We start from the raw sequence: 11483 nt of genomic DNA on the forward strand, positions 1-11483 counted from the left end.
CTAACATAATTACTTTATCTTGTCATTAGCCAGTCTTCTAGCGATTGTTGCAGTACAGATAAAAAGCATTTTTTTGAAGAAACTTGCGTGATATATAGTAGAATCGTCATTCATAAATAAAAGATCCAAAAAAAATAAAATTCACAGTTGTATTATGTATTGGGGTACACGACGTATAGTTCCTTATGGAAATTTGAGACAATTAATACAATCTTAATATTATCAATATGTATTGAAGATTCTCTAAAATATTTTATTATTTTTAGTAATATATATTTGTATCGTGCAAAGTTCTTTTCGAATATTTAATATTTCTGTATAAATTATTCACCCTATAATATTATTTTGAATCTTCAAATATTTTAAAAATAGTCTTATTTTGAAGAATTTCAATCTAATTAATATTAAAGAATTTTAATTTAAAAATTATAATAATATTCAAAAGAACACTTCAAGAATACTTCAAACGTTAAAAATTACATGTGATACACTTAATAGAATCTTAATATCGTTAATATATATAGAAGTTATTCTAAAAATATTTTATTATTTTCTAGTAATAAATATTTGTATTTTGCAAGATGCTTTTAGAATATTTAATTTTTCTGTATAAATTATACACCCTACATATTCTTTTGACTCTTCAAAAATATTTAAATTAATATTTTGTTGAATAATTAATAGTAAAGAACCCTAATTTACAAATTATAGAATATTTAAAAGAACACTTTCGGAATCCTTCAAATGTTAAAAGTTATAGGTGGAACACTTAATAGAATCTTAATATTACTAATATATATAGGAGTTTCTCCGAAAAAAATCATTGATATATATAGAAGATTCTCTAGAATATATTACAAGATTCTCTAAGATGTTTTTTTATAAATATTATATGTTAAATGTAAACTGTGAAATGTGAAAAAAGTAGTTTTTAAATTTTTCCAAGGCGAATCTTTAAAATTTGAAATTTGAAATTCAAATTGAATAGACTTTAAATGATTGATTAAGATATGGTGAATCTATTAATGTGATTGATTTGGTTATATTTATGTTTCAAAATTACTATATTTATGCTAAATTTGATTGACATAATTAAAAATTAGAATACAGTATATTCTTTATATTTGAACTCTATAAGGAGGAAGTTGAGAATACAGTACAATGAATTTGTTAACAAAAAAATACATTCGCACATAAAGTATACGTAACTTAAAATAAAATTTAAATGTATGCCCTTCAAATCTATTAAAAAAATTAAATTTGGTCAATTAACTGGAAAGGACCAACTCAATAAAATATTTTACTCAAAGATTCTTTAAAATAATCTCTTAAAAACATATTTTTGAATTCAAAGATATTTCAAAGAATTCTTAATGAAATTCTTCAAAAATAATCTTATTTTGAACAAATTCAATCTAATTAATATTAAAAAATTGTAATTTATAAATTATAATAATATTCAAAAGAACACTCCAAGAATATTTCAAATGTTGAAAGTTACAAGTGATCACTTAATAAAATCTTAATATCGTTAATATATATAGAATTTATTCTTAAAATATTTTATTATTTTCTAATAATAAATATTTGTATTTTGCAAGATTCTTTTAGAATATTTAATTTTCGTGTATAAATTAATTATGCACCCTTCATATTCTTTTGACTCTTCAAAAATTTTTAAATTAATATTTTGTTGAATAATTAATAGTAAAGAATTCTAATTTAAAAATTATAGAATATTTAAAAGAACACTTTCAGAATCCTTCAAATGTTAAAAGTTATAGGTGAAACACTTAATAGAATCTTAATATTACTAATATATATAGGAGTTTCCCTAAAAAAATTTATTGATATATATAGAAGATTCTCTAGAATATATTACAAGATTCTCTAAAATGTTTTTTTATAAATATTATATGTTAAATGTAAACTGTGAAATGTGAAAAAGTAGTTTTTAAATTTTTCCAAGGCGAATCTTTAAAATTTGAAATTTTAAATTCAAATTGAATAGACTTTAAATGATTGATTAAGATACGGTGAATCTATTAATGTGATTGATTTGTTTATATTTATGTTTCAAAATTACCATATATACGCTAAATTTGATTGACATAATTAAAAATTAGAATACAGTATATTACTTATATTTGAACTCTATAAGGAAGAAGTTGAGAATACAGTACAATGAATTTGTTAACAAAAGAATACATTCGCACATAAAATATACGTAACTTAAAATAAAACTTAAATGTATGCCCTTCAAATCTATTAAAAAAAATTAAATTTGGTCAATTAAACTGGAAAGGACCAACTCAAGAAAATATTTTACTCAAAGATTCTTTAAAATAAGAAAGAGATGAAAAAGTGCTTATTCTAGGTTGATTGCTTTGCTTGCGGTAAAAAGGAACTGTAGAATCTTAAGAAACTTAAAAACAGCAAGAAAATCATTAAAAAGGGTAATAAATTGCTATTGATTCTATGTATTTTTTGTTGTACAAAAATACCCCTAGCATCATTAGATTTGATTGATTTTGTAAAGATATTATTTCAAAATAGAAATATATTAAGATTCTTAATCAACGGCAGATTTAGGAGTTCTCTCGGTTCTCTTGATAATATGAGTTCTCCCAGGATCTTACTCCTATATATATATATATATATATATATATATATATATATATATATATATATATATTTCGGTTCGGTTAATTTCGATGCGGTTTTAGCATAAAACCGAAAATAAAACCGCACCATTAATTTCGGTTATTTTCGGTTTGGTTTTTCTCGTTGTGGTTTTTCGATTTTTTCAGGTTTTTTTTGCGGTTTCGGTTTTTTCTGCTCACCCCTAACATTAACCATGGACCGATGATCATTGCTAAGGTCCTTGGACAGTACAGCCTTGAAACTACAAACAATGTCTCACAAATCAGAAAAACTCACATATACGCATGTGGGAGTACACATACCTCAGGAATATGGTCTGAATTGTATCTCAACTCAACTCCAGGACTTCATTTGGGAGCAAGCAAAAATCACAAACAATGTCTCTTGGGACTTGAGGATAACAGTATGCATTAAGTAAACTGAAAAATACAATACCTTTGGGGGTGTAACTGTGTTACACTTAAGAATGTAACACTGTTTTCAGCCTTTTCTTTCTAAAACAATCACAAGGCCTGCTCGTTTAAATGCATAACTATTAAGAAATGAAATACAACTTTATGGTACAACAAAGATTAAGCTAAAAGCCAGGTTCCCTCCGTTTCTTGACAAGCATTGTTTCCTCAGGTTTTTATATTGAGAATTCTGTAGTGCAGGGCAGATTGAAATATCTAGAGAAGCTTCTTTTTCCGAAAGTAAAGCTTGAGGTGAAAAACTTGCAGAACTGAAACTGTAATGCATACACCGATGGACATTATACTGTACCATGCCACTCTCCCGTTAGTTGTTTCACTCACTTCCCTCATCTCCGCTTCCCTATCGTACAATCGGAAAATAACAAACGAAACATCAATACATTTTTGAGCTACAACTATAGATTCTTTCCTAAACATTCTACTGGGCAAGTACACATAAAAAAATATATACCTCATAAAATGAAACTGTCTTATTCTTCTTAAATAATGTAAACTACCGTGTACTACATATGATGAAGAGCTGGATGTATACTGTCTTATTTTCAAAGTATTAATTTACCTTGTCTTAAGATATATTAGATTCTGATGGATGGTATCAACTGCATCTTCAAGTTTCCTCAACTCCAATTCAATACCCTGGGATTACACAGTAACATGTTAGGAGGACAAGGAGAAAGTAAAAAGTTTGAACATAATTTTATTTTAGTAAAAAGATATCAAAGTTCCCGCCTCGAGTTTTTCTTTCCTTGCTACCGACTCCCAATCCTTTGCAGCAATTCCAGTTCTCCAGTCCAGACTAACAGTCACGCTGGTGGTTGCTTTGTGACCTTCATCCACCCAGAAACATGCAAAGTAAGTTCCAGCCTCAGTAGTTGTAAATGCAAATTGACCATGAGTCACATTTTCTTGGTGATGGAGATTATTCCCGTAAGGAGATGTTACCTATGGATACACTTTTAACATTAAGCATTTTGCAGAGCTACTGGAGAAATGTTTTGCTGAACAATACCTTGAAACAGGAGGATTAATACATGGTCCACTTTTAACCTTCATTTGCATTCTAGGATCAAAGTTTTCCTTTTGAGATTAAAATACAGTCCAATTTTTCCAGTATGTAGATTTCTCATCAATGACTTATTTCACGGATACAGAAGGATTAGTACCATTACTCTATATCTCTGGCTTAAATAATTTTTTAAGCATTATCATCCAATAAAATAAGGTCGGCCAGGCGGCCTAACTTTGTAGGAGGAATTGCACCAGGTAGAATATTTTTCTTGTATACTTATTTCATTTCTTTTTTACTTTTCTTGTTGCCCAATGGAAGAATATTTTATCTAGTTGATTTTGATGGTTCATGTAACATTGCCTTCTCACTACTAGTTAAATATAAATTAGCTTCTGGAAGGATTGTTGCTTCGTAAATAAGGTGCTACTGCAGCTACTCATTCTATATCAAGAAGCATATAGGTAGCAGCAACTTTTTTTAGCTTCGATATTGTAATTCGTCTCCATACCCTAGTACTGAAAAGAAATGATGACCATACAAAATTATTTACCTTAGATTGCCTGAAATGTCATGCAAAGAACAATTGTAGGTCATATAGTAGAACCCTCTCTAAGGTTATATATATACTTGAGACCATAGATATTTATCACTTAAGGGAGGTTATCATAGAAGAGAGATATTTATTTTCTTAATAAAAATAATTATAATTAATTTCTACATACTAATACATTTCATATACAAAATATTTAAGTGAAATGTTAATATTTATACACACTTAACACTTTCAAGGTAGAAACAACATATAAATTTGATAATATTCCTTAAATTGATGAAAATATAACATATAAGATATCAGAAAGACGAATTAAAGATAACTTAGATGATAATACAGGCGGGGAAGTTATTCAATAAGCGCAAAAATTGCATAAAATCAATATTAAAAAATATATATAATATGTTCAAAAAGCGTATAAAAAACATGCACATGGTCGAAAATATCACTTTACGTCAATTTTAGAGGGTTTATTAATCGGAGATTATTGATTTTGAGGGGTTCTGGTTATAACTCAATTTTATGCAGTGTTACGTGACTAGTTCCTCTGCAACCTTAAGCTGTTAGGCTTTTACTAGCGCTCATCTTTGACTGATACCATGTTAAGTGATCAGTTCTTCTAAAACCAGGATCATTAGAACTTAACATATAGTTTCTGGATCATCATATTCTAACCTATAGTTTCTGGTGATGTGCTGTGAAGATTTATATCATGCATCATGGAGTTCAAGTTTGCAGATTTTAATCCAATTTTTTTTTTATTAAAAATCTTCTGCATATCTTCTGAACTAGCTATATGGTGGTGCTATTAAACATAGTAATATATAATTTAACAAGGATATGAAGAACAAGTTATCTAAAATTACAAAATTAAAAATAAAAGGAAATGAAGAACATCCAAAAAGTATGATTTTGTGCTTAGTGGAATAATAGCACTGAGCAATTCCAATAGGTTGCCTATCTTATTACCTATTAATAATATAAAATAATGAGTCCTAGTGAGTCCAACTGTCCTAGTGATTTGGGAAATCCATTTTTAGTGTCAACTCCGGTAACAATCCTTATTTTTGTTCCCAATTATTATTTTAATAATAAATTTGAGCGGAAAAACGGGAAAAGGCAAAGGAAATGATCTTTTTATTCATAAATATTAAATAAGTAATTACTAGAGGTTACTAAAAAATAGGTAATGACTAGGAAATTTGATTGTGCCAGTGATTTTAGTAATCATTAGGATAGTGTTAGGAAAACTTTTTTTTTTATACACATTACCTAAATGTGAGTTTAGGAGCTCATTTACGTTATTGGACTTGCTCTTCACAGGAAGGAAGGGAAAGTCCTGAAAATAGGACAAACTTGAGGCTTTTGGCGAAAAATATTTTCATTCCATCACTCTCTACCGATGTTGATTTCTGTCGAATATCCATTCCTTGCTCTCACTAATTTTCTTTAAAATTGAAACTAGTAAGTTAAAAAGGCAAGGACATTGACAAAACTAGAGGCGATAGAGAAAAGAGTTGAATTGGTAATAAGAAAAAGAGAGAATTGACAAGAGAGAAGAGAGAGCAAGAATACCTTAATAGAGAGGACAGGGAGGAGCTGGGAACTAACATCTTCTAAATTGACAAGGGAGAAATCAGCAATGACTACAACGTTCTGCTTGATATCTTCAGAAACACACTTTGTGACTCCTGTGCTGCCTACTTCAATCCATATTGCTTCACATGTGCTAATGTTATTATTATATGCAAGGACGACTATACTTATCATCAGTACAACTTTTAGTAGTATCATTTTCGTTAGAGTTGCTTGCAGAGGTGATGCATAGACTAGTAGTCGCAGTATTTAGTTTAGATCTCTGTCTTGGGTTGTGTGTTGTAATAGAGTAGAAATATACGAGGATGCGCGGACATGTATGTAGCAGTGCCACGACAGTTCAACCAATCACACGAGGCCTCTGCGTCCCATTGCTGACTTTCTGCTTCTTTGGCAATCTTTTGTCCGACTTTTTAATCGAAAACAAGACGCCGACCCGATCCGATCCGATCCGATCCGATCCGGAGTCTTTTTAGCGGATATGGATTCATCGGAAAAAAATCCGATTATATATGGAGCGGATATGGATTTAAGGTGATCCGATCCGTTAATGACCCAATCCGGTAGAATATATATAAATAAATATATAAATATATATATATATATAATAAATATAAATAAATAAATATATTATATTTTTTTAGTTGCAGTAGTTATTTTTAGTTATAGTAGTCCATGGATATTATTTATGTGAGTCGTGGGTGATGATTGTGTTTGATTAATCGTTTAATTAATTAGTATGAATAAGTTGTAAAGTTATAACAAATAGTATTGGTATCTTGAAAATTCTATTATTTTGTGTATTTTGCCTCTTAATTTGTGATTTTTAATAGAATAAAAATGTAAGAAGCTACTTCGATCACGGCGTCTCATTTCATCCTGTCCTTCCTTTAAGAATCACTGACATGATTTTTTTTAAAAATATTTTTAAATCTAAGTAAAAAAAACTAAATGGATCAGGATATCCGATCCGTGATCCGTGATCCTAATGGATCCGGATATGGATCGGCCTATAAAAAATCCGGTCCCGATCCGATCCGAATCCGATAAAATAAATGGATATGGATATGGATTTAGACTGATCCGATCCGAACCCGATCCATTGACAGACCTAATCCTGAGCTGTAAAAAAGGGCTTATAATATCATGATTTAGAATTAAAATATCTCAAATATTATAATAAAAAAAAAGCTTGAATATCACTGAAAAATGTGGGATTGTCTTGCATTACCTGAGACAATACCGAAACGCAACATAATGTTGCGATGATAGTTTTGTTAATTTTTTCTTTTTTTCTTTTTTAAACATAATTTTGTAACTCAGGATAGTTTGCGTTTTGCACAACTTAAAGCTAAAGGATTAGGTCTGTCACCCATGGCCAGCTTATTAATCCATGTTCCGTAACTCACCGAACTGATTAAATCTTTGATTAATCAACGATCAATCTGATTAATTCCCCATCAATTCAATTAATCTCTGATTAATCCTTGTTCCGTGAATTCGCCGATTAAGTCCGATTCCCGCTTTTTACAACACTGACTTAAAGTAGTATTTTGAACTTATAAAAAAATGAGTAACCCCGAATAAGTAGTGTTTTTCACTCAAAACTCAACTTAAAATTATGCTTTGTATCTAAAACACTACTTTAAATAGCGTTTTTTAACTTTAAAAAAATGAAAAGTATTTTTTTACCCAAAACGCTATACGATAATACGTTTTATATAAAACAACTTAAAGTTGCATTTTGAAATGATGTTTGGGGCCATTTTTATGAAATATGAATTTTTTTGGCATTATTTGTTAAAATTGTGAAAGTGGGGGCCAACACCCGTGAGTTTTGATAGTTAATAATTTTAATACATTTATTCAAATTAATAAAAAGTTCTAACATACTATTAACGGGAATCAAATTTTAGCTTTTTAATAATATATTTTGTTTTTCCGTTAAAATGATTTAAAAAAAGGAGATAAAAAGAACAAGGTCCGCGAAGAGGAAAACTAGAAAGGAGGAAAGAAGAAACCACACAAAGCTTTATACTACACTGAACCGAATAATAGTCATCAATAATGACATAACAAAACAAAATTACGATATACGTAAAAAAACATCAACTATGACACCACTCAGATGAAACATGATAATATAAATATATGAAACACAATAACACAAATTATAACATATAATCTTTATAGCTTAGCAAAAAAAGACATATAATCTTTATATACCTAGGTAGAACCGAATCGTACAAAAGTCAAACTACAGAATATTTAATGAAAAAAGGACAAATATTGTACATACCAAATATAATATTCAAATACGCTAAGATAAAAAAAAATTGAACTTTATGCTATTATCGTGAGATTAATCTACACGATATTTACCTTATCAAATGGAAATAGATGTGACTGATGTGGTTGAAATAAAATTACAGTCGCCTAACTTGTCATTACCTCATCTAATTACCTAACTAGTGTAAAAGCCCGTGCAAGGCACGGGCCTCTATTTCAACTCATGATTTTCATGATACTAAAAAGTTTACAAATCTACTATGAAAATGGGGTCGAAAAATTGCTGAAATGTATAGTCACTGTAAACGTTTTTTAGTAAGCATAGATCAACAATGAGCTTTCGGTATATGAGGTTTAATGAAAGTGAACCGCTCCTGTAAAAAAAACTTTTGACTCTACAAAGTAATAGTGCAAATCTTTTGCCAAAAATATTTCAAACTTGTCCTCCAAAGCAAGCTTCTAAAATATAGAATATTCATATCGAGAATTCACATTAAGTCTTATCATTTTCGTGATCTAGACATAACATGAGTAAACTACTAATGAAAAAAATGTTTAAAGGTAATCTTTCTCTACACTAAAGCAAAAGACCGCTGATGTCATCCAAGCTTATGTGTCAAGCTCTCATTTGAATGAATGACATCATCATACTTATGTGTAAATTCCTCATTACATCTCAATTTTTAAGATAACTATTCCATATAATTTTAGCTTACTCCGCTGATTCTCTCTTGGAGGTGTTCTTTAGCTTCACATATATCAGTAGTCTCGGCTCGTTGAATGGTGGCCCTCACTGTCATAAAAGAATTCATAATAAACAGCGTGACAAGTATAAGTTTCGATTCATGATTATAATTTATGATCAACAGCAACCTAGTATCCCGACTGAGCATATATTTTCATGAATGGCGTCTAGAATAGTAATAGATAAAAGAATAATGATTTAAAAGAATAGTTTATAGTAACATCATTTTAACAATTACCGGTAAGTGCAAAGTGTTAAAGCAGGCAATATAACAGTCAATAGTAAATTTGTATCTGTAAAATTATAATCTAGCATAATCTTATCATCTTACACAGAAGCGTAAAACTATTTTATAGTTATAAATGGAACAATCAAGAAGTAAAGCATTTTATAAAGGGAAGTGAAAAGCAGAATATAGGAAAAGTATCACTCAAAAATTAAATGCATCATACAACACACTCGATTAATAACTTCACAAACGAAATAAAATGACGAAGACTAATTCACTGATACAACTTTTTTTTCCTCTTTGAATTTAAAAGGTTCAGAGGATGATTAACAACCCTCTGGAAGCGAATAAGAACGAAAATCAAAAATTCCGGTGATATAGATCTAAGAAACTTTCCCTCTTGAAGAAGGAGATTTATTAAGAAAATCAACGAAAAAGCAAGAACAATAAGAACTAGCAATCAAACAGAAAGATATATATTTTTTGTATTTATATTTTAATAAATATCATAATAGTGAGGATATGTGTACATATATACATCAATATAGAGTGTATTTGGGTAAATCTTATGAAAAGTGACTTCCTTCTTAAAATAAAAAAAGTGGACTATTTGTGAGAAGTGAGTCAATACTTATAAGTGATTAAAGTGTTTGAAAAAAAATTGAAGTCCTAAAAAAAGTTAGAATTTCAAGTTCCTATGCGTGCTTGTGACTTTTTACACAAACAGGTCAAAAAAAACATATGCGACTATTTTAGAAAAAAAAGCCAGAAGCAAGGACAGATATACACATAATATGACTTAAAATACAAATGAATATTAAATTGAAATTAAATTTACAAATAATCTCAACTTAAAAAAGATGAACAAAAAAAATATGAGATACATTAATTTAATTCAAAACGACCAATTTACCCTTTGCTCATTATACAATATATATATATATAAAGGTTATTATTGACTTTTAACACTAATGTATTTATTAGACATTAATGTCTAATAATTGTAAATTAATTCGATATGACTAATATACCCTTCTCTTAATACACATATTTTAATATATATAAAAGTTATTATTGACTTTTTATACTAACGCATTTATTATACATTAATGTCTAAGCAATGTATTTATTATACACATTAATTATAACATGATTTTGGAATTAATTTAATATTATACATATAAATAATATATATCTAATCATTTTTAAAATTTTTTATTTTCCCAATCTTTTCTTTTTTTTATAGACGTACGTTCAAATTTTGTGAATGAAAAATATCTTCTTTTTTTTTTTTGAAACAAAGGTGTTAATCTAATAATAGAAAGCCATAAGGCATCTACACCAATGATCGAGTTAATTAAAAAATGGATTTAATATATATTTTCCTTTATAAGTTTATTAAATGTGAATGATATATATTATACTTGTATACAATTCTTTATAAATTTGTTAATGTATCTACAATATATTTCCACACATACATATAAATATATACTTTATACTCAATTATATATTTAATATATCATTACATATATATAATAAATATAATCTACAAATATTTCGTGTACTTTCGTGTATTTCGTGTACCCCAAATGAAAATCCATATCCGACACGAAATCTATCGTGTAATTTCGTATTTCTTGTATCGAAAATCAAAACCTGTATCCATTTTTTTCGTGTCGTTTCATTTCGTGTTAGCGTGTTACGTGTCAAATTGCCAGGCCTAGTCTATAGTCTAATACCTTCAAGTCTTTATTATGACTAAGAAAAACTATATTCGAGTTTTGATTGTTTCATATATTTTTATTATTTATAAATTTTAATTAAAATAATATTAATAGGGACGAGTGCTAAACAAGTTGAATCTAATAAAAATAAAATTCGGTTTAATAGATCATAAGCAAATTAGTTAACAAGTTCATTAA

The 11483-nt window shown here is 28.4% G+C and overlaps 1 protein-coding gene across 1 annotated transcript; it reads right to left on the bottom strand.

Annotated features, from left to right (window-relative positions):
- Positions 1 to 3055: 3055 nt before the first annotated feature.
- Positions 3056 to 6638, bottom strand: LOC108221910 (transmembrane emp24 domain-containing protein p24delta3). The gene is made up of 4 exons (XM_017395769.2): positions 6275 to 6638; positions 3867 to 4079; positions 3697 to 3773; positions 3056 to 3477 (listed from the first exon to the last, which is right to left on the bottom strand). The coding sequence occupies exons 1-4, from the start codon at positions 6491 to 6493 to the stop codon at positions 3333 to 3335; spliced, it is 654 nt and encodes a 217-aa protein (XP_017251258.1). The 5' UTR covers positions 6494 to 6638; the 3' UTR covers positions 3056 to 3332.
- Positions 6639 to 11483: the final 4845 nt, after the last annotated feature.

This window comes from Daucus carota, chromosome 5, assembly GCF_001625215.2.
Source record: "Daucus carota subsp. sativus chromosome 5, DH1 v3.0, whole genome shotgun sequence".
Lineage (NCBI taxonomy): Eukaryota > Viridiplantae > Streptophyta > Magnoliopsida > Apiales > Apiaceae > Daucus > Daucus carota.

Coding starts and splice junctions, on each gene's coding strand:
- LOC108221910 (XM_017395769.2), bottom strand. CDS start 6,493: ATGATACTACTAAAAGTTGTACTGATGATAAGTATAGTCGTCCTTGCA. Junction 3,774..3,866: donor CAAGGAAAGAAAAACTCGAG/GCGGGAACTTTG, acceptor GTGTAATCCCAG/GGTATTGAATTGGAGTTGAG. Junction 3,478..3,696: donor CTAATATATCTTAAGACAAG/GTAAATTAATAC, acceptor ATTGTACGATAG/GGAAGCGGAGATGAGGGAAG.